A 24601-nucleotide genomic window follows, 5' to 3' on the forward strand; every position below is an offset into this window, starting at 1 on the left:
GATTCTAGAGCTGCAGGTCTTAACATAAAAGAGGTAGCTGTTGGGGACATGTGGGGCAGTTTTTGACACACTTTTCTTCTGCTCTGCCTCTCCTTATCTGCACTGTGGCAGGGACCTCTCATTGTGCCACCCCCTCACAAATCACTGCTCTCCACTGAGAATGGTCCTGAGCATGGCTCTCCCAAGTGTCAACACCAATGTTGCGCTTTTTCATGTGTGCCTTAAGCATAGCCCTATATCACTTCCTCTGGCCCCCCAATGTTCCTCAGTCCTTCCTTCAACTCAGAAAATTGAATCTGTTTTGGGAGACACTGATCAGCCATCCAAACCATGTGACTAGTCCAGTGATGTTGTTGATGAATGATAATGGCTTCAACACTGGTCATGTTTGACTCTTCCAGGTTGCTAGTATTCATGCGCCTATCCTCCCAAGAGATATTAGGATTCTCCTGAGGCAGGGTTGATGTTATTGAAGTTAATGTTGACTTAAGCAGAAAGATCACTTCCCAGGTATGGTAAATGCTCCACGTTCTCCAGCAGTTCTCCATTGACTTCAATGGAAGGTACATGATATTGTCCTATCAGTAAAGGTTTGTGGAGCACCTTGGTCTTTTTGATGTTAAGTGAAACCAAGATTCTTGTATGCTTTGGTGAAGGTGCTTAAGATGATCTCAAGGGTTCCAGGAGAAAGAGCAGCAACCATGGTGACATCCACATATTGGAGTTCCATGACTCTGGTCATGGAGGTCTTGCTTTTAGCTTTCAGTCTCCTGAGACAGAGAAGCCTTCCTGTTCATTGTATAATCTTCACACCGTCTGGCAGATTGCCATCCATGAGCTGAAGGGTCATGGAAATGAAGATGCAGAATAGCAATGGGGCAATAACACAGTCTTGTCTGACCCCTGTTTTTACCTGAAAGGGGTTGCTTTGGGATCTGCCATTATTACTCAATACTCTGGGAGTCATGTTATTGTGAAGCAGACTCAAGATACTAATGAATTTTTGGGGCAGCCAATCTTTGAGAGGATGGTCCACAGGGCACTAAGATTAAGTCAAATGCTTTGGTTAGATCGATGAAACTCATGTATAAGGCTTGGTTTTGTTCATGACATTTTTCTTCCTGCTGCAGAGTGGTGAAGATCACGTGCACTGTTCCTCAGAATAATCGGAAGCCACACTGGGATTCTGGGAGAATTTCTGAGTGTGACAGGAGTGGGTTTGTGAAGATTTCAGCCAAGATTTTCCCTGCTGTTGCCAGGAGGGAGATGCCACAATAATTTCCACAGTCTGACTTGTTGCCCTTCTTGAAGAGACTGATGATCAGTGTGTGTCTAAACTCTCACAGCATCAGCTCCATCTCCCAAATCTTGAAAATTAGAAGATGGAATTGTTTGTGGAGCTCTAACCTGCCTTCTTGGAAGACTTTGGTGGGGATTCCATCTAGTCCAGTTGCCTTATTATACTTCATCACTTTGATCACAGCTTGGACCTCACTCAGGGTAGGAGACATGATCATCTCTCGGTGGCTGCAGAAGAATTTGGTCAAGGGAATCTAGGACCTCAGTGTATGGGTGGTTCATAAAAGTGCTCCCTTCAGCGAGAAGCAATTGCTTCATTTTCTTCCAAGAGCTGGGTACCATCCTTTGATCTCAGGATTGATTCCATAGTTTCTTGTGCCGTAAATAGCTTTGGTGGCATTGAAGAAACCTCTTGTATCATTGATGTCTGCGAGATGCTGGAGTTCTCGTGCCTTCTCAGTCTCATTGATTTTTTCAGAGTCCTTGTTTTATGTTGGATTTCTGCCTTGGCATGCGCTTCTCTCTTTGTTAATGGACAACCCAGACATTGGGCAACCTGAAAGATGCACAGCAATTATCACCCACAAGCTGCAACAATTTGACATCAATCTAACTGCCCTGGCAGAAACACATATACCAGAAAGACAGCTAAAATAAGAAGGTGGAGGGCACACCTTTTTCTGGAAAGGAGCCCAAAAGGGAGAAAAACGAATAATGGATTAGGATTTGCCATCAAGAACGAACTGACAGTGATCCTATCTGAAATCCCTGTAGGCATCTTTGAACGTCTCATGACTCTTCACTTGAAGCTAGCCAGAAACCAACAGACAACTGTCATCAGTGTTTGTGCTCCAACTCTAGATGCTGAAGATGACATGAAGAAGTTATATGCCCAATTGGACACAGTTTCGAAAGGTATCTCCAAAGAAGGCAAGATTACTTTTGGGGGGATTTCAATGCCACAGTCAGAAGAGACATGGACCCCTCTGCCAGACTACAACTGGGAAAGAAGAAATCAGCAACAGCAACTCCCAGTGGAGGGCTCCTTCTTACAAAATGTGCAGAACATGAGCTTGTCCTCATGAACACCCTCTTCCATCAGATAAATATAAGACCTCATGGCAACATCCTCAGCTGAAGTACTGGCACCTCATAGACTGTCATCAGCTGTCCTTGGGATCAACGTGATGTCAGCGTGACTCGTGTTGATGACTGACTGCTGGACAAATCACCACCTTATTTGACCCATTATGGCAATTAGGATTGTCACCAAACGGAGACATCAGAGGAAACAAATCCAATAAAAGATAAATATATAAGGTTTGAAGGACCATCAGATCCAATGATTTCCGGATAGCTCTCCAAAGGAAGCTGCCAATAGTACACCCTGAAGATGTGGAAGAACAATGGTGTCAATTGAAAAATGTCATCATTGGAGCTTGTGGACAAACTATTGGCTACCAGTCCAGGAAGCATCAGGACTGGTTTGGTGAGAATTATGTGAAAATTGAATGCCTGATTGAGGTGAAAAGGAAAGCCTGTAGGGCCTGGAAAAGTGTCATCAACTGCACAATGAACAAGAAATTAAATCATTATAGCACAGTGATTTCTACTCAGATCACTTGTAAAACCTTTTTCTCTGTGAAACAGGGATACTCCATTGCAGAAGAACCTCTTGCTTAGCTGCCTTTTTATTGACATCTTTATTTTGTTCTTTTGTGCAGGAATGCAAAGGAGACTGGACAACTGGTATGGGCTGAGTATATGAGGGTGGCAGCAGTAGGGAAGGAAGCTTAGATCTGTGTAGAAAAGAGCGGAAATTAGTACTCCATTAGCATCCAACAGCGCAATCATATGCTTGTTCAGTTTTCCAGAAAAACCATGTAATTTGCACAAGCAGAATAAGTTGATAAATTCATAGCTCTGAGAATTCAATATAGACTCAACTATATAGTGGTAGAATGGAAATTACCTGCCCCTCATATGAGAAAAACCTTATAAATTCCAAATGCAGTGAGAGTGATAAGGTCAGGGTGATATTTGTCTCCTACTGCAATTTCAGCTCGTATGACTTTAAATAAGCAGTATATTTCATAGACCAAGTTCTAAATTGAGACAGCAATATCTGCTTTACTCCATCAAGAGTTTTGTTTCTGCAAATAAACTTAACAGATATTCTCACCCCAAAATCCAAATGTCGTATTTAAGGTTCATGCTTCCATCCTGTCTTCTAAAACCAAATTTTTCTCCTGTGAATATTATCATCTGGATAATTTTAATTACAACATTGTGGCACTGATTTACCAAATGAGCTATGCTGCTTATTTTCAGTATAGAATATCTGACTCTGCTCATCCATCATCCTGCCTAATTGTTTTAAGAAGATTTAATTAATCCAAATTTAACTGCAAATAACTGACTCCATTTCAGCTGATCTACAGTCCATAAGCAAGGCTCTTAGGCTACAGCTGCACTATAGCCTTGACTCAAAATAGCTTACACAATTTCCACAACACAAATTGTGTCAGTTATTTCAAGCTACCTTATTTCGAACTATAAGGGGCTATTTCAGGGTTTCCGCTACCCCTCTCAAGATGAGGGGTAGCAGAAATGGAATACTGTGCTCAGAATAGCACTGCTATTTCAAGTGCTGTGTTCAGTCCCGGAGTTACTATTTCAGGACACATTTGTATCCTGAAATAGCAACAATAGTATAGCCTTAGTCTTAGGTTTTTAACAAGGGAAATAGTTGCTCTTGCCTCCATGTGCAATTCAGAAGACCTAAGGTTAGCTCTGGGTCCAAATGGGAGCCTCGTTTTTTGCTGAATTCAAACAGATGATATCACAAAGTACGACAGCGCAACTAGTTGTTGAAATATTTCGTAATGAAAATCAGGGTCAGACCAATTAACATACCTTTGATTCACTTGTGTCTATGAAGGATTCATTAAAAGTATCAGTGAACAGTATGATTAATTTTGTAGATACACCATCTGTAGCACCAGGTAAATCCTGTGTTTCAGTGAAGTCCATAATGTTGGCTCCATTATCAAACCAGTTTGGCTAAGTTTCTTAGTTCCCAGGGTCTGGAACTCCCAAAAGATATTTTTAAAATTTGGTTTAAATTACAGGACGTGACTAAGAGTCCAAGGAATCCTGCAAAAGGTCAGGAGAGGAATGTTCATTGGCATCAAAGGGTGAAGGTTGTAAAACATTATTTGAGCTCTTCAACAATTTTCCAGATTTTCAGACAACTTTGTGACAATTTGACATGTCCATGAACAAGCTGCTGCTGCTTGTTATAGTACTTTGCTTTTTAGCCTTAAAGTTTGGCACAGAATTCTGTGATCTTGTCCAGGAAAAACAAAATCAATTGAGACTTCAATTTTTGGTTAAGTCAAAGCCATTTTATTTTGTCTGTTGTAATGTTTGGAAATACTACATTAAAAAGACATTAAGAAGTTACAATTGGGAGACATGCAAAGAGCCAAAGACAGCTGCTTTTTGACTGCTCTGTGACTGTAACACTTGTTTGGGTAGCTGCCATTTAAAAAAAAAAAAGGTCCTGTAAGACAAATTGTCATGATAGACTTGGGACAGTCATCTTGCTGGTTACATATAATAAGTCTCTCATAACCACAATGACCAGAAATAAAATATTGAAAATGGTATGAGGCAAAGAACATCTAGAATTTCATATTCCTTGGTCACTCTTCTGTACAGAAGATTTTTAGTGATGGTTTTTAGGGAGCAGGGGTTATTTTTATCCATCTACGTGGTCCTTGGTACTTGCTATTGTACATTAAAAGTTGAATGATATGTTTTTATATCATTCAGATCTCCTGAGTCAGAATAATTGATGAAAATGCTGTAGCCTAGGAGGCCCTTATGAGAATTCACTCAGACACAGGAATAAAGACAGCGCTGCAACTATTACTGTAACAAGGACAGAACTTGCTCTACTTCGAGTGACCATTTGTTTGAATGGTTGAGAATACCTGAGTATTCCAATGCTGTGAAATGGTCATTATTGTGAACCAAAGACCAAGGGATGTATCTACTTGGTATGATGTCTGAAACATTTATCAGCAAGGGATTTCAATTAGCCAAACAAAAGATATGGGCAATATCTTTTTTGCTCTTTTGCTTCAGACTGAAAAAAAGACATGCATTCCTAGCTTGCTGCCATTTATTTCAAGAGATGTGAGGCTAAGATTGTAATGCATGAAAGGCTAGCAAAGAAATGCTGGCCTTGGCTTTGCATGCAGCCTTAGAAAAACTGTAGCTGGTTAATAAAGGGACCCTGCCATCTTGCTTCAAGCTCATGGAAAAATCTGTATAATTTTAAATTTTTAAATCTGAATGTTCTGTGCAAACAGTTCCTCACATCCAAAATGGAAAAAATTCTGGGCAATGGCAGGAGGAATTGAACCAACTTTTTTTTACTGCAAATAGCATAAGATTCACTGCTTCCACCTTCCCAAGGTCAAGTTAGTGGCACCTGATCCTGCATTGTCCAAGTACCCGTAGCACCAGGAGTTGAAGTTGATGGGACTCAGCAAAACTGAGGCCTGGTAAATTCTGTTCTTCTCCGAGACCATCTGTGTATTCCAGGTAATGAGATACAGCCCTCCTATCACTAAGTTGCAAATGTCAAGAGGCATTTTGTGAATACTATCATTACTGTATACCAGAACCATAATGGAGTTTCTTGTGAGAGGAGGGTCCTTGGAGTTCAGGGAAAGTGAGGAAATGGTGGCTAATCCCCAGTGGTTTGTAGGAATCTTGAGCAAATAATGATAAAATAAGAAAGATGAGGCTCAAACCACTGCGGAAGAAATGTGGAACTCTACATCATCCCATCAAATCTGATTCTTGGAATTTGGTGGCTGGGAAGATGTGCAGCCAAGGATTCTGCTTCTATCTGGTTTTACAGGAGCCTTTTTACTGCTACTGAGTAGCTGGTTTTGCTCTTACTGAGTAGCTGGAGATTGGTTTTAGAAAGGCTATGTGATGTGGCTTTTTTGGTTTGGGTTTTTTTTAAGCAGCAGATGCAAATTAAGCAAGCTCCAAAGATGGAGCCTGTAACTCTCAGGCTTGGTTTTTCCCAGAATGTTATCTGACTTGTAATAAAAATATCAGCATCCTGCAAAAGGTAGGTCCTCCAGTTAGTTTCAAAGAGCCTGGAGTAAGGCCAGATGTTCAGAGCCCTGGAGTGTCTTCTCAGAGTTACATCAGTGACCATAACATTGAATCTGAAGCGTCATAAATTTCCCTCAGAATATGTCTGGCTAATGTCCTTCCCTTAATAACCAGTCACTTTGCAGGTTCTCTTTGCTTTTCAGGTAAATAATCTAAGGTGGTGTTAAATGGAGCCCCATAAAGTACTGAAGTATCACAACATAATCTCTGGACACTTTGCCATACAGGAGTCTGAGGTAGTAAAGGAATCTATCTTTCCTCTACTTGCATCCTTTCTGCATTCTTCCTTATGCAGTTGAGCAGACAGCGATGCTCCGTTACCTTCAGACACTTCCTGAGATACAAAAAAGCCCCACATGGGTTGGTCCATAGAAGGATGATAACTGTTCGTCAAGAATTGTCTCCCACTATCCACATGCCATCACCTTGGAATTTTTTTGCATTGCAGCCTTGAGAAAAGGAACTGAGGGGCTGAATTTCCTTAGGTAGATTGATCCAATTATGCCATCCTAGCACCCCCAGCAGACACAGCAACTTGTGAGGTGCTGAATCCTACTAGTGTCAATGCCCAAAGGCAATTCTCAAAGAACAACTGTTACCAGTTTATAAACCTCTTTGTTTTCTTTCTTTAAAACAGAAGGTTTATTAATTTTAAGTGCTGCTCTGTTCTGAAAAGTTTGGCTTACTGACTAAAATAAGATGTAGCTACTAGTTACTCCTATTAGCATAGCCAACATGGGTATGGAAGACTGCATGGGAATCAATGATTTATGCATCAACAACATTGAGTAAATTCAATTAGCAGAATCTTTATCATTGGGCTCTGAATTAGCAAGCTCATACTTGACTTTCAGATTCTAGGCCTAGTTTGTAGGGCTAGCGGTTACAGAAAGGAGACATAAATCTTTGTGTTAAAATCATCTCCTTTGATCCAGAGGCCAATGCAAAACATTGACTATTGAATTATCAATGCCATTTTTAATTAAGAGTAGAAACGCATTCTTAAAAGGGTCTGCTCATTCTCAAGAGATGAGCATTGGAAAACTGTTATGTAATTTCTGGTTCAAAAATTTTGATGTGCCTAATTGGCCTATCAATCGTTCATCCATTTAACAAGCTTGCTTTTAAAAATTGCTAGTGCAATGTTTTATGTTTTAATATAGACATATCCAACATTCAGCTATTGCACATCTAACCCATGTTTTTGCATTGCAACATTTAGTGAGGTAAATAAGGTAAGGAGCAGTGGAAGATGTTTCAGAACAATCCACTTTTTCTTCATCTGCACAAAACGAATAATTTAACGGATCTGCTTAAAGCAAACACGCTTAGTGTCAGTTTACAAATGAAATGCACTAAATTGAGTTATGTGTAGCAATTACAAATCCTGACATTCACTAAAGTCAACAGGAAAGCTTCTGGCTGACATTTTTTTTCCTGACCCTGTGATAGCAACTAGACTTTAGAATGGTAAGGCAGATGCTCTCTACATTTGCTGGATTGTTGAAAGGGTGTTCTGTGGAGACTTTGATCCTTTCTTCTCTCATGATTAGTCCAACAGAATTCAAAGATGATTCTTTATTGCATGTTGCAAGGCATCTCTGTTTTCTGAAGATGTAATTTGAATAGTAGAGGAAGTTCATTCCCTACAGATTATAGGGATGGAGGAGCAGTTCCTTACTCTACACTGAACTAACATCAATTGAGAATATGTGATTTTGTAGCTGTTGTATCTGGGCCTAGAATCCAAACTACTCATACTTTTTCAGCTTCTTCTGTATTATTTCTCTTTACTGCTTTTTCTTGTGCCTGGACTTTCTCAGCATGTAAATGTATAAATGAAAATGCAATGTCTGCTAATTTGAAAATCCATTAGGCTAGGCATCATTGAAAAAGCCTACTTGGCATCTGATATTATGCTGCAGGCTGTTCTTGTTTAGATTTCTTTGCTATAACTAAAGCAGGTGCATAACAAACAATATTGTTTAGAAATTCATCCATCTATTCCTCCAGAGCAGCGGTTCTTAAACTATGCTCCCTGGAACACTGGTGTTCTATGGACAATGCACAGGTGTGCCACAAGCAAGCATTTTCTGATACAATATTACTACTTCCTTGCTATGATACCTGACTAAATTACTACTTTTCGGTTTTGCTGTATAGTAGTCCCTTGAGTTATGCGAGGGTTGCATTCCAATGTGCCGTGTTTGTGTAAATTGAGGGGGTAGTTTTTTTTTTTCCCTAGCAGAACACACATTCTGCAGCTGGGGAAGCAGCAGGAGCACGTGGAGTTCTTTTTTAAAGGTAAGTGCTGGAGTTAGGGTGCGGGCAGTTGAGGAGGGTTAAGCCTGGAAGTGGGCTGAGGCCATGGGAGGGGGGACCGGGGGGCTAAGCCTGGGGTGGGTTAGGGTTGCAGGGCAGGTGGGGGTACAGTTGAGCCAGGGCGGGTGATTCTTGAGGGGGCATGAGCTGGAGCTTATGGGTGAGCTGGAGGAACAGGAGGCAGGCTGCATGGTGTGGTTTGAACGTGGGGCATGTGTGGCCAAGGGGGGTTGAGCCAGCTTTGGGGGCGGGGAGGGGGATTTTGAATTGCACTTAACTCACATTAATGCAAGTTAGGCGCAACTCCAAATTGTGCATTTCATGGGATTACTGTATATGGTTTTGTGTTTGTTCACTTTTTGCTGAGGGGGAAGGTGTCTGTTATTTTGGACTGATAATTTTGTGAAAAAAATTTTCAGAGGTGTTCTGCATCAAAAATATTGTTTAGTGTTCCATGGTCTCAAACAGTTTAAGACAAACTGCTCTGCATCCAACCCTTGTTGTTATGGTAATTTATGCCACTCGGGGCTGGCCTTGTTTGCAAACAGCTGGAGCAGAGGACAAGCACAGTTGCAATACAGTGACTTCCACGGCAAGCAATCGCCAGAAAGGCTTGGCCCGATTCCCCTAAGCCGGGGCTCCCTTACCAAGGACAGGGTGTGCAGCAGCGGGCCGGGCACGCTGCTGGAGCTAAGAGAAAAGCATCCCCGGGTCTCGCCTGAAGCCAGGCCCCGGAGAAACTGGGACAGGACAGCCACAGGCTCCTAACCGCGCAGCGGGCGGGGGAGCCGAGGCCTGGCACCGGGTTGGTTCCCAGCGGAGTTGCGGCCGGGGCCGGCCATGGGGCCAATGCCAGCGCGGCGGGGGTCGGCCCGGCCCCGCCCGGCCCGGCTGCTGCGCTGCAGGGCGCCCCAACTCGCGCGCCCGGGGCCCCCGCCTGCCCGCTGCTGCCCTGCCCGCCCCGCAGCCGCGTACTGGCGTCTGGCTGGCTCCCCGCGCGTCACGTGAGCCGCTCGCAGCTGGCCAGGGGAGCTGCTGCTGCTGCTGCTGCTGCGGCGCGCGGTTCCCTCTTCGCCGGCCCGGCCCGGCCGCGAGCCATGGAGCTTTCAATCCCGTCCTTCCGCTACGAGGAGAGCGAGCTGGAGCGAGGGTACACGGTGAGGGACTCTGCGGCGCGGCCGGCCGCCCTTGCCCGCAGGAGGCGGGGCTCTGCGCCCCCGCCGGCCTGGGAGCCCGCGCCGCTGGAGGACGTGCAGCCCGGCGGCGGGTGGCAGCGGCCGGAGGGGCAGAGTCCGCGCGTGGCTGCCACCCACTGGGGAGCCGCTGGCTCTCTACAGAGGCCCTTCGGGCCGGCCCCTGGGAGCGAGGCAGGGCGCAGCGCCCTGGTGCCGTTCCACATCCGTGTGCAGGGTGGCCGCACGGGAGACCCGCTGAAAAGAGGATGGAGCGCAGCAGGTTGGAGCCTGGTTCCGTGCAGGCAGCTGCAATCTGTGCTGCTTTGTTAGGGCTCTGATTTAGTCATAACTTGCGTGAACGTATCACTTAGGAGCACTAGTTGGGGTCCAGGTGTGCTAGGTGCTGTACAAACACAGCACAAAAAGATGGTCCCTGCCCTAAGTAGCCTACAGCTTAAGTATAAGACAGGTGATGCCGGATGGAGCCGAACAAATTGTGGAATATGCAGTATAGGACAAAACAATAGGGTGTGGTCTGTCACTGATAGGCAGGGATGGTGTCCCTAGCCTTCATTTGCCAGAAGTGGGAATGGGCAACCTGGGGAAGGATCCCTTGATGATTCCCTCTTCTTTTAATTCCCTCTGGGGCACCTGGCATTGGCCACTGTCAGCAGACAGGATAGTGGACTGGATGAACCTTTGGTCTGACCCAGGATGGCTATTCTTAAGTATGGTCTCAGCACACCAGCAGTCCAACCACTGTCAAGATTTTTGTACGCATTGTGGTAAAGAAACATTTAATAAGGGATTTTAAAGAGAATAATCCAGTCACTTTGTGGCTGTTTATGGGAAGCTCCTCCCAAGCAGAAGGGGCATGATGGGAAAGCGCAAGAGTGCTTGTTTGAAAATTTAACAAGTGGCTGAGGGAGGCAGACGGCATCATCATCATCATTATGCCAATTAGTTGCAGCTCTTGGACTCCTAATGATTTATTTCCCAATGATACCACTTCATTTTGCAATATTTAGACTGCCATAGTCTGTTACAAAATTACCGTTGATTTTCTCACTTTTGTCAGAGAATCTATATTCTCATTGTCCTTGGGTCTGCAAAATGTCAGGTATTTTGTGTATCGGTGACATATGCTGTCGGCTTGTCTCACGTTCCCGCACAATTAATAAAATAAAGTGTGCTTTTGCCAAGCAAAGTACTCTGAAATTTAGGGGTAAACACACTGAGCTAGAAACCAAGACACTGTGGATTTGAATCCCAGAAATGTTTTTTATTGTTAGAATTTCAGTGCATCTCACAACTATTGTTAATTAAGGTGTCAAAAAACTACCTTGGGTTGGCAGGTATCTTTGTTCATTTAACAGCTAAGATGACTAAAAGAGTGCCCAAGGTAACTAAAAGCATATCTGGGGGAAAATAAGTCTTATCTATTTTCAGCACTGGCTTTTGCATGAAGTGAGTATACACTCACATGACTCATACTAACACAGTATGATTTTTTTGCCCCCTGTCTAATGACTAGACTGGGGGTCATCAACCCCCAGCACAGGTGTCACGATTGGCATGTGAGGTGAGGTTGTCCAACCCTCCTCCTCCCATACAGCTGGGTGGTTGCTCAAGGCCATGCCCTCTGTGGATTAACAAGACCAGCCACTGCTACCAGCCATCACCTAAAGGGTAAAGCTCTGCATCTTTATTTATCTATTAATGAAGCAGTTGTAAGTAGTGACTTTAAAACGTATCACCAGCACTCAGACCGTACAAAGAGGTCAAAGGTCAAATTTGGGCTCTCCACCTTGGAAAGGTTGCTGACCCTGGGCTAGACCATATAGGGAGGTTTGAGTCTACTAATAAATACATGATAAGTGATATATTATCAGATCACAGGCTACAAGTTCATGGTGTTAGATCCAGAGATCCCAGATTCCCTCACTACAGGTGACCCAGATAAGAGTTGTTACGCTTTGCTATGCTGGCTCTAACCTCTAGAACGTACTGTGCTCTTAGAGCCAGGAATTTAACCAGTGAATCCTGGGACACATCATGCTAGTGTGAAATGACAAAAATGGTTGGGTATCCCAGTGATCAAATGTGTTGCCCCCACTCTGGATTGCTTATTTAGGATAATAGCACACTTTCTGCAGATGAATTGATAGAGTTTTGGGTTGTGAATTCAACAGCAGCTGATTAATCTCAAAGTAGCTTTAAATAATTGTTGAAATGATTTTATTTTGCAAAATATTTAGAGATGATTTTGGACATTGTTTGTATTTGTCTTGTAGGTTGTGATTGATCCAGGTGATGCTCAGTCTGCAAGGAGGCTGTGTCTTTCCTTTAGAATTTGCCTTCATGATGATGATGATTAGGGCTATAGGTTTGTCATGGTGGGAAAATGTCACAGCATGATTTTCCTGTTTGTCCACTTTTAGATATCTCCAGACTTTGCACCTAACTGGTGGATTTTTTAGAGAAGCCATAAGCTTCATAACCCATGGAGACCCAGTTTCCTGTAGGTGAAATTCCATTCCCCTCTCCCCTGAACCCACACAAGGTCATGCATAGTGTCAAGGTAGTGATGGAGAGGTGGCTGTGTTAGTCTGCATTTTAACAAAACAAACCAGCAGTCATGTAGCACTTTAAAGACTAACCCAATGATTTATTAGGTTGATGAGCTTTCATGGGACAGACCCACTTCTTCAGATCTGGATTTTATTTTGCAAACTATGTGGAGATGATTTTGGGCATTGTTAATCTTTGTCTTATTGTAGGTAGTGATCAAAGCTATGAAGCTGATGCCTTTTCTAAAAAATCCATCAGTTAGGTGCAAAGTCTGGAGATACAGTCATACCCCGAGATACGCCCATTCGGGCTACGAGAATTCACATTTACGAGCAGCTAGATTTATAACCACAACTTCACTTTACGAGGCATTTCCTCGAATTTACGAGTGCCTCAGCGGGACGCGGACACCTTGCAGTGGGAGAACGGCCGTGGCTGTGGACAACGGCCACCCACAGCTGCATCTCGCCTGGCGGTGGTTTCGCGGAGACCCCAGCCGAGCCTTTACCTGTGGCTGGTCTGGGTCTCTGACTCCGTGCTGCAGCAGTGGCGTGCCCCGGTCCAGCCGGTGGCCGTGGTTCTCCCAGGCACTTCTGGGAGACGTGGCTGCTGGGCACGCAGCCCATCCCCACCGTGCCCCTGCCGCTCACCCCCCAGGCGGCTAGGGGGTCGCCGCCACCCACCCTGCATAGATGTGCTTTGGGCACTGCTCGCCACCTGCCTGCGGTTTCCCGGAGCCCCCAGCCCAGCCTTCACCTGTGGCTGGTCTGGGTCTCCAATTCCGTGCTGCAGCAGCTGTGCACCCCAGCACAGCTGGCAGCCGCAGGCTCCCAAGTGCTCCTGGGAGATGTGGCTGCTGGGCAAGCAGCCCATCCAGGCCCCACCCCAGCCGCTCATCCCCTGGGCGACTAGAGGGCCACTGCCGCCAGCCCTGCGCAGCTGTTCCTTGGCCGCCGCCAGTGGGGACTCTCTGCCACGCAGCCCTGCACGAGTCCCCAGCCCCACACGCAGCTACCCGGCTTTGCACACCCCTCCCACGCGCTCCTTGATTTCCATTCCCCTGTCCCTGCACCTGGGACAGCCCTCCGGCTCTGCTCCCCAAGATGCACTACCAGGAGGACTTTCCTGAGCTTCGCAGTTGTTTACATAGTTGGTGTGTGTTGCATTGAGTTCTCCTCTCAGAGTACTCATGGTTTGATAGTTTATAGCAGTGATAATCTTGTGCATCATATCCCCTAAAATGAAGAAAGTGCTGAAAAAGCCAAGTAGTGAGCTAGAAAAGCCAAAAACAGACAGAAAAGCCATACCTCTAAGTGTAAAATTGGATGGGATAAAGCATATCGATGAAGGACAGTGTTTTAACAAAGATGCAGGCACTCCATTTATCTTCATCTACTGCGTGTACTATCTACATGCAAAAGGAAAAAATATTGAAAGCTGCTGAGACTGCAGTTGGTGGTGCAAGTTTAACAATGTTGTCTTTGAGTAGGCACCCCATTATGCAGAAACTTGAGACACTTTTGTTGCAATGGATAGAGAATTCGGTGAAACGCCACATGACTCTTAGCTTTCTTCTCATAAGAGTAAAGGCACTATCGTTGTTTGAGCGACTGAAGGCACAGGCAATTGAAGAGGGTGATGAGACAGCCAAGGATGTGAACTTTAAAGGCAGTAATGGATGGCTCAACCGTTTCAGGAAGAGGGGACTCTTGCATAGCCTCAAGGTTACAGGTGAGGCAGCATCCGCCGATTTTTCAGCAGGCAGTGCTTTTCCTGAAAAGCTGAAGAAAATTATCCAAGAAGGCAGCTACACTAACAAGCAGATTTTCAATTTGGATGAGACTGGCTTGTTTTGGAAGAGAACGATGTCTCGTATCTACATCTCCAAAGATGAAAAGCAAGCCAAAGGACATAAAGCCTCTAAAGACAGGTTAACATTGTTGCTTGGTGGCAACGCTGAGGGTGACGTAAAGGTCAAACCTTTGCTCGTATACCATTTGGAAAATCCACGGGCTTTGAAAGGTATCGATAAGATAAGCCTTCCAGTGATTTGGCGTTCAAATAGAAGTGCATGGGTGACCCAACGAGTGTTTCTAGACTACGTGCAGAGTTACTTTTATCCTTTCGTCGAAAAATATTGCAAAGACAATAACCTAGACAACAAAGCACTTTTAATCGTCGACAATGCTCCAGGCCATCCAGCAACAATTCTTGATTATGGTAGTAATGTTCAGGTTGTATTTTTGCCTCCAAACACAACATCTTTGATACAGCCGATGGACCAAGGTGTCATTGCTACATTTAAGGCTTACTATATGCAGCTTGTGATGAAGTACCTCATTGATGGTTTGGACAAGAGTGACATGGTGACGGTCATGGAATTATGGAAAAATTACAACATAAAAATGGCCATTGAAAACATAGCAACTGCTTGGGACAAAGTGACAGTGAACACTATGAATGCTGTTTGGAAAAAACTTCTTCCTGAGGCTGTGCATGGCTTTCAAGGTTTTGAATCTGTGAACAAGACGATCTGTGATAACCTGCTTTTGCTGCCAGCTGTACAATGTCTTGACGAGGTCGACACTGAAGATATGCAAGAGGTGCTGGAATCACTCTGAAGACTTGATGGATGACGAGCTAATTCAACGAGAAGAGCGTTTGAAGGAGGAGGCTGAACATTTGAAAGCAGGGAAATTCGACAAAGAGGAAGAACCAGTAAAACAATTTGGCACAAAACAGTTATGCAATTTGTTTTCCGTTATCGATAGTGCTTGTGTTTTGTTGGACGAAAACAATAGCAATTTTGAAAGAGCTCGGAAAGCTAAAATTCTCTTGAGAGAGTCGATTGAATGTTACAAACAACTGTATGATATAAAGGGGCAAGAAGGCAAGCAGAAAAGTATTTTATCGTTTTTTCTTCCAGCCATCCCTGCAGCTGCTGTTGCTGCTGGTACTTCTGCCACTTCTGAGGCTCAACCTTCAACCTTTGGCATCTCTCGTCCTCCCATTGCAATGGAAGAGGAAGAAGAAGACGACGTTGACGATCCAGAAATTATGGAGTGTGAAGAATGCAGCCACTCTTCATCCTCCTCACCTTTGCCTTCATTTTGTACTCCATTCACACCAATGCCACTCTCACCTCATCTTATCGCCTTTCCACACGATGTCAACTTGTTTGCTGAGTGTGATATAATTTGCATTGTTTTCATTGATTTCTTGTGTCTTTATTGATCTGTTCTTTTTTGCATTAAAGGTTGAATTACATAAACATTGAGTATCATATATATGTTTTGTTTGTGAGCGCAGTCTTAAGTGTATGGTGCGTAATAGCTACGAAAGAGCTTAACGAGAGCAGGTAAACAGACATATTATAGAGGCACTAATGAAGGGAAAATGCCTTGTTAGGGTGTGTTAAGATAACTAATGTTAACTATTGAAGTAATTGTGTTTATTTTAATGGGATTTGGTGGTGTTTTTAGCATAAATGGGTGTACATTTTGGGGCTCAGGAACACACAAAATTTTTTCCCATTGAAATTAATGGTAATTTCATTTTTGACTTACAAGAATTCACCCTAAGAGGAGTTTTTCAGGAACAAATTACCCTCGTAAGGCGGGGGAAGACTGTATCTGGAAGTGAATCAAAAAGAAGGAAATGGTGACTGGAATAGTGAAAGTAAGAGTGAGTTTGAAGGCGATGGGTAAGATCTAGAAAAGCAAAGCAATTAGCTTAGGAATGAAGCTGGGCATCTTGAAAACGTTTTTTATTCAGCAGTATGTTGTATGGATGTGAGACATGAGTGATGACAGAACATTCGAAAAGATGAATATTGTCATTTGAGAGGAGTTGTTACAGAAAGATCCTGAGAGTAGGATGGATAAAGAAGGTCACCAATGAGGAATTATATAGGAAGCCAAAAGAGAACCTATGCAGACGGTTATACAGCAGAAGTTACAGCTGTTTGAGCATATTTGCAGAATGAATAATGAATGAAAAATCAAGACCCTGGTATTTGGCATAATGGGCAGTTCAAATAGGAGATGCAGACCCACAGAGAATGGGTAGATTATATAGTAGATCAGGGAGGAGCTAGTCTACAGAAACTAAGCCACTCTGCATTGGACAGGGAAAGATGGAAAGAAATAGTGAGAGAGGCATCAGACACCAGCGGGCGCTGAGCCCATGGCTGTTGATGATTAAGATGATGATAATAAATCATTGTGTTAGTCTTTAAAGGGCTACATGACTGCTGTTTAGTTTTTTTAGTGTCAAGGTAGTGTGTCTGATGGAAGCTTGCCCTTATGCTGCCCCTGAGATAACAGAGGGCCTAATTTCATGAGACTGCATGAACGCTAAAGCCAGTAATGGTTATATACAAATTATTTACACATTTTTAAATATCTAAACAAGCTTATTAAATTATTTGTGTAAAAGCCACACATGAAGCTAAATAAAACTTAATGGCTAAGCTTCCTACTTACTCAGTTTCTTCAATATTTTTTCCATTTATCTGAAAACAGATGAATGTGAGGAGAATACTAATTATTTTGGCCTTTAAGTTTATGTTGTTATGATTCCTGCAGCCCTACCAAGACTCTTCTGTTGGGAGGAATAATCCATCCTTTTAGGATTAACTTTAAGACAGTTAATTTTGGACAATGAACAGTCTTAAAGAAATATATACTTTGTTTTTAGAGTCAGTTTCACTTCACGTTGACAGTACACTGCTTCAGTGTTCAGGTATTGCATATTGCAAGAAGTGTTAAGCATTGTTATAAATTTGCAATAAATTTCCTTACAGTCAGTAGCTGGCTCAAGAACTCCAATTCTGCTGTTGCATCATGTTAAACTTATGCTTTTTATAGAACATAGCATGATGCAATATTTTAATTTTCTCTTTTCAGAGAGGCTTTTTAATGAGTAAGCAGCATGAAATACTAAAAAATGATTATGGATTAGCACAGAAAATTTTAACAAAGTTAAGGGGAATCTCAACCAATTTTAGACTTCTCCTACCGCAGCTTTCTGTACTGCATACTTGAGTGATAGATTCTAAACTTAGTTAACTAGTTAGCTAATCTTTATGACTTGTTTAAGCTAAACCTTTTTTTCTAGTAGCATCCAACACAGAGAATAGCTTGGGGAATTTACTCATCAAATCAGACTTACAGCAAAAGGCATACAGAGAGTCTTAAAAATGAGGCATTGCGAAGTGAATTGTTTAAGTTACTAACCGGTTGATGCACTCAGCTATATACACATTCTTGTGTCCCAATAAGCAGTCTTCCTTATTTGATGTTTCATTCTTGCAGCCAGCCCCTGCTTCATCTTGCACTTCTCACACTTGACACATTTCCCCCCTCTTTTTTTTTTTAAACCAAAGAACATATTTCTTCAGAATTTTCCCACATAGTGCCTCATGACCAAAAGCTATGAGAGTTTTTCTGTGGCAAAGGGGAGGGGGAACTGTAGGAAGCTTTGTATGTACTCTGTATGTCTTCAATTTTTCTTTCTAGTTCACCCAGCTGTTCCTTTTTATACTGCTTCCATCATTTCCTATGTTTTGTCTCTCTGTCTTTACGACAGTGTCTGAACTAACTCCTCTGCCATGTTTAGCCAAGGTCCACCACCACATAAGCACAGAACAAAATCATTTATGTGCAGCTTGTGTCTTTCTTTGCACATGTTAGTTTTCAGTCTGCAGAGAAACAGAAATTGAAATCCCAGATCTTTCAAAAAATAAGTTTCTAGTAGTTAGTTGCAGAGCTTAGAGCCATTAATTAATTTTTATGCATGTAGGTGGAGCATGTTTGCGATGAAATTTAATTGTAACTGCTATTTTTAAAAGAGAACTGTAGTATTTTTAATTGAAAAATCTGATTTAAATAAAAACAGTTTTTAAAAAAATTAATTTTTATCAGCTCTGAACAGTTCCCCTGATGGGGTCATGGCACAGCTAGTTGCTGAGCTTTGAGACTTTTTCCTCAACCACAAGGAAGGAGGCCCTTGAACAAGGAAGGATTTCAACAGTGTTCTTCCCACTATCAGTCTGTCCCTGGATCAGTCCACACAAAAAATCCACTTTCTGGACACTAAAGTGCAAATAAGTGATGGTCACATCAATGCCACCCTATATTGGAAAGCTGCTGACCCCTGTACTTACCTACAAACTTCCAGCTTTCATAAGGAACACATCACATGATTCACTGTCTCCAGCCAAGCCTAAGATACAACTACATTTGCTCCAATCCCTCAGACAGATACAAACACCTACAGGTGTCAAGCATTCTTAAAACTATAGTATGCACTGGGGAATCATAGAATCATAGAAGAGTAGGACTGGAAGGGACCTCGAGAGGCCATCGAGTCCAGCCCCCTGCCCTCATGGCAGGACCAAGCACTTTCTAGACCATCCTTGAAAGCCATCTGTCTAACCTCTTCTTAAATATCTCCAGTGATGGAGATTCTACCACCTCCCTTGGCAATTCGCTCCAGTGTTTGATCACCCTGACAGTTAGGAACTTTTTCTTAATGTCAAACCTGAACCTCCGCTCCTGCAATTTAAGTCCATTGCCTCTTGCTTCTATCCTCAGAGGCAAGGAAGAACAAGTTCCCTCCCTCTGCCTAATGACACCCTTTTAGATACCTGAAAATTGCTATCATGTCCCCCCTCAATCTTCTCTTTTCCAAACTAAACAAGCCCAATTCTTTCAGCCTTTCTTCATAGGTCATGTTCTCTAGACCTTTGATCATTCTCATTGCTCTCCTCTGGACCCTCTCCAATTTCTCCACACCCTTCCTGAACTGCGGTGCCCAGAACTGGACACAATACTCCAGCTGAGGCCTAACCAGCGCAGAGTAGAGCGGAAGAATGACTTCTCATGTCTTGTTCCCAACACACCTGTTAATGCATCCTAGAATCACGTTTGCTTTTTTTGCAACAGCATCACACTGTTGACTCATATTTAGCTTGTGGTCCACTATAACCCCTAGATCCCTTTCTGCTGTTCTCATTCCTAGGCAGTCCTTTCCCATTCTGTATGTGTGGCGCTGATCGTTCCTTCCGAAGTGGAGCACTTTGCATTTGTCCTTATTAAACTTCATCCTGTTTACCTCAGCCCATTTCTCCAGTTTATCCAGATCCTTTTGAATTATGACCCTATCCTCCAAAGAAGTTGCAACGTCTCCCAGCTTGGTTTCATCTGCAAACTTAATAAGTGTACTTTCTATGTCAATATCTAAATTGTTAATGAAGATATTGAACAGAACCAGTCCAAAAACAGACCCCTGCGTAACCCCACTAGTTATACTTTTCCAGCAGGATTGGAAACCATTAATAATTACTCTCTGGGTACAGTTATCCAGCCAGTTGTTCACCCACCTTATAGTAGCCCCATCTAAGTTGTATTTGCATAGTTTATTGATAAGTATATTATGTGAGACCGTGTCAAATGCTTTACTGAAGTCTAGGTATATCACATCCACCGCTTCTCCCTTATCCACAAGGCTCATTGTTCTATCAAAGAAAGCTATTAGATTGGTTTGACATGATCTGTTTTTAACAAAACCATGCTGGCTGTTCCCTATCACCTTACCACCTTCCAAATGCTTGCAGATGATTTCTTTAATGACCTGCTCCATTATCTTTCCTGGCACAGAAGTTAAGCTGACTGGCCTGTAGTTTCCCGAGTTATTCTTGTTCCCCTTTTTATAAATGGGTACTATATTTGCCCTTTTCCAGTCTTTTGGAATCTCTCCCATCTCCCACGATTTTCCAAAAGTGATTGCTAAAGGCTCAGATACCTCTTCTATCAGCTCCTTGAGGATTCTAGGATGCATTTCATCAGGCCCTGGTGATATGCAGACATCTAATTTTTCTAAGTAAATTTTAATTTGTTCTTTTCTTATTTCAACTTCTCAACCTACCCCTTTTTCACTAGCATTCTCTATGTCAGGCATTCCTTCAGATTTCTCAGTGAAGAAATAGACTGACAGACCTAGGTGGGTACCCAGAAGTCACCTGCTAGAGGACAGACATAACGAAGAAAGCAACAGAATGCCACTGGCCATTACCTACAGCCCCCAGATAAAACCTCTCCAACACGTCATCATGGATCCATAGGCACTTGATCTGACAGACCTCGGGAGGTGGGCCACTCCTCACTTACACACAGGCCCCCAACTTGAAATATGTGCCACAACAGAAACTCTAACCCAGGAACCAACCCCTGTTGCAAACTCCATCCACACATTTACCCTAGTGACACCATCATAGGACCTAACTATATCAGCCGTACTATCAAGGCTCATTTGCCTGCATATCTAATAGTTGGATATATGCCATTATGTGCCAGCAGTGTCCTTCTGCCGTGTACATTGGACAAACTGAACTTTCTTTGTGCCATGGAATAAGTGAACTCAAATCAGACAACAAGAAAGGTAACACACACTAACTATTGGGAGGACACACAACATCAAAAGATGCCATTTGCCAAAAAAAAAAAACAAAAAACCTTAAAAACAGACTGCAGTAGAAAATTGCAGAGCTGGAATTCACATGCAAATTTGACATCCTCAGAATAGATATGAGTAGGGACTGGGAATAGCCCTCTCATTACAGAAACTAATTTTTCTAATTAGATATTCTCACTTTCTTACCTATATCTACCATCATTGAATTAGTTCTGATGTAATACTTCCATCTCTGTATCCCTTCCATCTGTTTTTTTTCCTTTCACTTCATGCATCCTACAAAGTGAATTGATACTCATGAAAGGTTATGCCATAATAAAATTGTGATGGTGCCACCAGATTCCGTGTTTTTTGATGTACAGTGTGCATTGGTGTGAAAGTGGAAGAGATTCCTGTTGTGTTGTCCGTCTTAAGTCTTTTTCATTAAAAATCTAAGATGCAAAACATAATGGTGAAATCTCTTGTTTAGGACTACTCATTACCATTTTCTCCCCCTTCCTTGCAAACAAAAACTTTAGGATTGGTAGGAGCCAGATACTCATAACTCCAGTGAACTGTGTCAGTTAACTGAGAGAGTAGTGTCTCCTTCAACACCTGGCCCAAGATTAAGGATGTGGTTCTAGTGCAGATCAGATGAAAGGAAAACTGATAAGAGTGCAGTGAAGCAAGAGTGGCATGGAATAGAGATCAAATATTTCTGAGCAGGTTGTTTGGAGAAGGGTAGTTTTGAATAAGAAAGGGCAGATTACTAGCTGCTCTGGGGGATCTAGAAAGATTTTGAGAATTGTGGTGGTGATGACAGGCTTGATGGCATTGGACAAGATTCTAATGAAGAGTGATATTGGTTGATGGCTAATCAGAAGACAGAGGAAGGGAGGAGCATAAGACCCACCCACCAACAGCTCCACATGGCTCACAAGTTGGAGCACGCCACAAACTACACTTTCCTTTCCTTCCCAGTTTCCCTTTTTTTGGTGGAAGGTTGTCTCTTAGCATTTGCAGAGAACACCACCAATCCCTTTTTCATCATCTTTCCACAGTTTATTCTCGTAGGTTTGAAAGGAGAACGGTAGGAAGAGATCTTGACTTTAGCTGTGAGAGCTCTGTTTCCTCTCTTGAAGGTTGCTTTCTGTCTTCCTGGCCAACAACTACTGCTCAGTGTTTTCTTCACCTTCCTTCACTATTATTCTCTTAATCTGTCAGCAATAGAGGGAAGGCAAGATCTGTGTGGTGCCAGTTGGCTGCTAACACGTAAAGTAACCTTGGCAGGCAGGGATAGAACTAAATCACCATAAAAGCCAAAACTCCCTCTCCTTCACACTCTTTCACGGTCTGACAGGAATTGAAGGGAAGGGATGAAGAAGGACTTGCTGGAGTGATGATGAAAAACTTGCAGGGGAAGTAAAGAGATTGGGAAAGGAAAATGAAGACAGAGGTTATAATACAGCACATACCGTTATAGAATCACCTCACCTCTGTCAACAACACTACTGGGAAAATCCATGCTCCTTCCAACTTCACAAACTAAAATTTAGCTCTTGAAACATGGCCTCCTCTTTCTGGCTGTGTCATTTTAGAAAATACTCCAAAAATTGTAATTAAGCAAAGGCTTTATGTCCCATTATACTTCAGTGAATTAAAAATGCACCCCATATAGTGAAAACATACGGAAAATGTCTGTGTTCCTCATTTAATACTAGGTGACAATTAGACTTCATTGTCAGTTTGAATTGATGACTGCAGCTTCCAAATTATTGAGCCTGTGCTAATAAATGCAACAGTTGTTCATAATTTGGAAGTGAATGACCTTTAAATGTAGATGTTTACTGAGGATATCCTTAGGGAACAATTTAACTTCAAAATGACATCTTGAGTACTTGTTTTCATTTAAATATGCTTCTTTTGTCAATAGTGGAATAACAAATAATAGTTAGATTTCTAATGTTGATTCAGGTACTGTGCAACCTGCTGAATAAATTAGCGTACATTTGGTATATATTGACCAAAAATTTTTACATTGGTATGTTGCAGGTCAGAATGACATCCATTTAAATACGGTTATAGAGCACTGAAGTCATGCTTGACTGACGTACATGCTTACAGTGTTGTTAATTAACTTAACACTATTTCCCAAATTTCTTTTAAGTGACAGATTTTGTGGAAATAAGATGGATATAAACATATTTTTGAAAGTGTGGATACAATGTAAACTATGCTGTAAATTGTGTATCTGTGCTCTTACGACTTAATATAAAAGACTGAATGAGCACCACTGCCACATTAAAATTGAATTGCCAAATGTGAGGCTCTACTGACAAATAATTATGCAATTATGCAAGTCCCTCCGAATTTATAAACTTTGTTCCAGAAGACAAACAGGATCAACAAAAAGCACTCATTACAGAGAGAACTGTATCTTATCCACCTTATCACAGGAACAGCGCTACAAGCTTCCCTTCACTCCACTGACTCTGCAGCAGGATTTCTAATCACAGCAGCTCTTGTCAGGAGAGCTTCCTGTCTTTAGCTATCCAGTTTTCCAGTGTTGGTACAATCCTTTGTCAACAACTTGCTGTTCAAAGGTTCAAAACTCTTTGCAGACAAAGTGGACAAGTTGTTACATACCTGAAAGGACTTGAGGGCCACATTGTAGATTCTTTGTACCCACACACCTAGGAACAAGAGACGGCAGACCAATTACCAAACTCCTCAATATTTTCATCTACCTCTGTGTATTCAGTGCAGTAGGTATTATGACCAATAGGGGCAGAAGCAGAAAAGCTCAAGGAGAAGGCAGCGCACTTCCTTGATTAGTATATCTCAGACCTCAACCTCTAGACAAATGATCTGAAGCCTCAGTCAAAGGCTCAAGTATCCCATCTCCCTGAATGCTGACAACATCTACCACTTTATATTTTCATTCTGCCCAATCTGGCAGTACATCACCGCACACAGAGGGGTATTAGAAATCATCAAAACTGGTTAGTCCATCCCAGTTACTTATCCACCTCTTTCCCTCTCCCTTTTCAGGAACACCTCTCATGAACTTTTACTGCAGGATAAAGGACCCAGCTTGTATACCTGGGAGCTTCCTAAAGAGTATATTCCCACAACTTTCTCATGCAGGACAAAAAATGGGGATGGGAGACTATTCTCAATCTATGATAACTCAAGACGTTTGTAAAAACACAACAGTTCCAACAGATCGCACTAAGTACAATAATCCCAACATTAGATAGGGGTGGGGGACTTGTTCTCAGCCTTAGACCTCCAAATGTGTATTTTCAGATATTTATCCATGCCTCGCATTGAAAACTCCTGCATTTTAGAACAGCACAGGACCACTTTCCATACAGAGTTTTACCCTTTGGCATTTCCACTGGGCTCCAAGTATTTACCACTTGACAGAGTATCAGACTTCCTATGCAGAGAGAGGGAATAATGATATTCCTGTACTTGGACAACTGCATGCTGAAAGCAACAATACTGCAGACAGCTGTAGATTCCACACCTCTTTACCTCCTTAGGACTTCAAATAAAATTATAAAAGTTCACCC

General features: G+C 42.6%; 1 protein-coding gene across 1 annotated transcript in view; it reads left to right on the top strand.

Moving 5' to 3' along the window:
* The first annotated feature begins 9868 nt into the window (after positions 1 to 9868).
* Positions 9869 to 24601, top strand: part of SNX24 (sorting nexin 24) — a 142507-nt gene continuing 127774 nt past the window's right edge. Inside the window, exon 1 of the mRNA XM_074995005.1 lies at positions 9869 to 9980. Coding sequence (XP_074851106.1) covers positions 9921 to 9980 — 60 coding nt within the window. The 5' untranslated portion in view covers positions 9869 to 9920. The remainder of the gene's footprint in view (positions 9981 to 24601) is intronic.

This window comes from Carettochelys insculpta, chromosome 5, assembly GCF_033958435.1.
Source record: "Carettochelys insculpta isolate YL-2023 chromosome 5, ASM3395843v1, whole genome shotgun sequence".
Taxonomy (NCBI): domain Eukaryota; kingdom Metazoa; phylum Chordata; order Testudines; family Carettochelyidae; genus Carettochelys; species Carettochelys insculpta.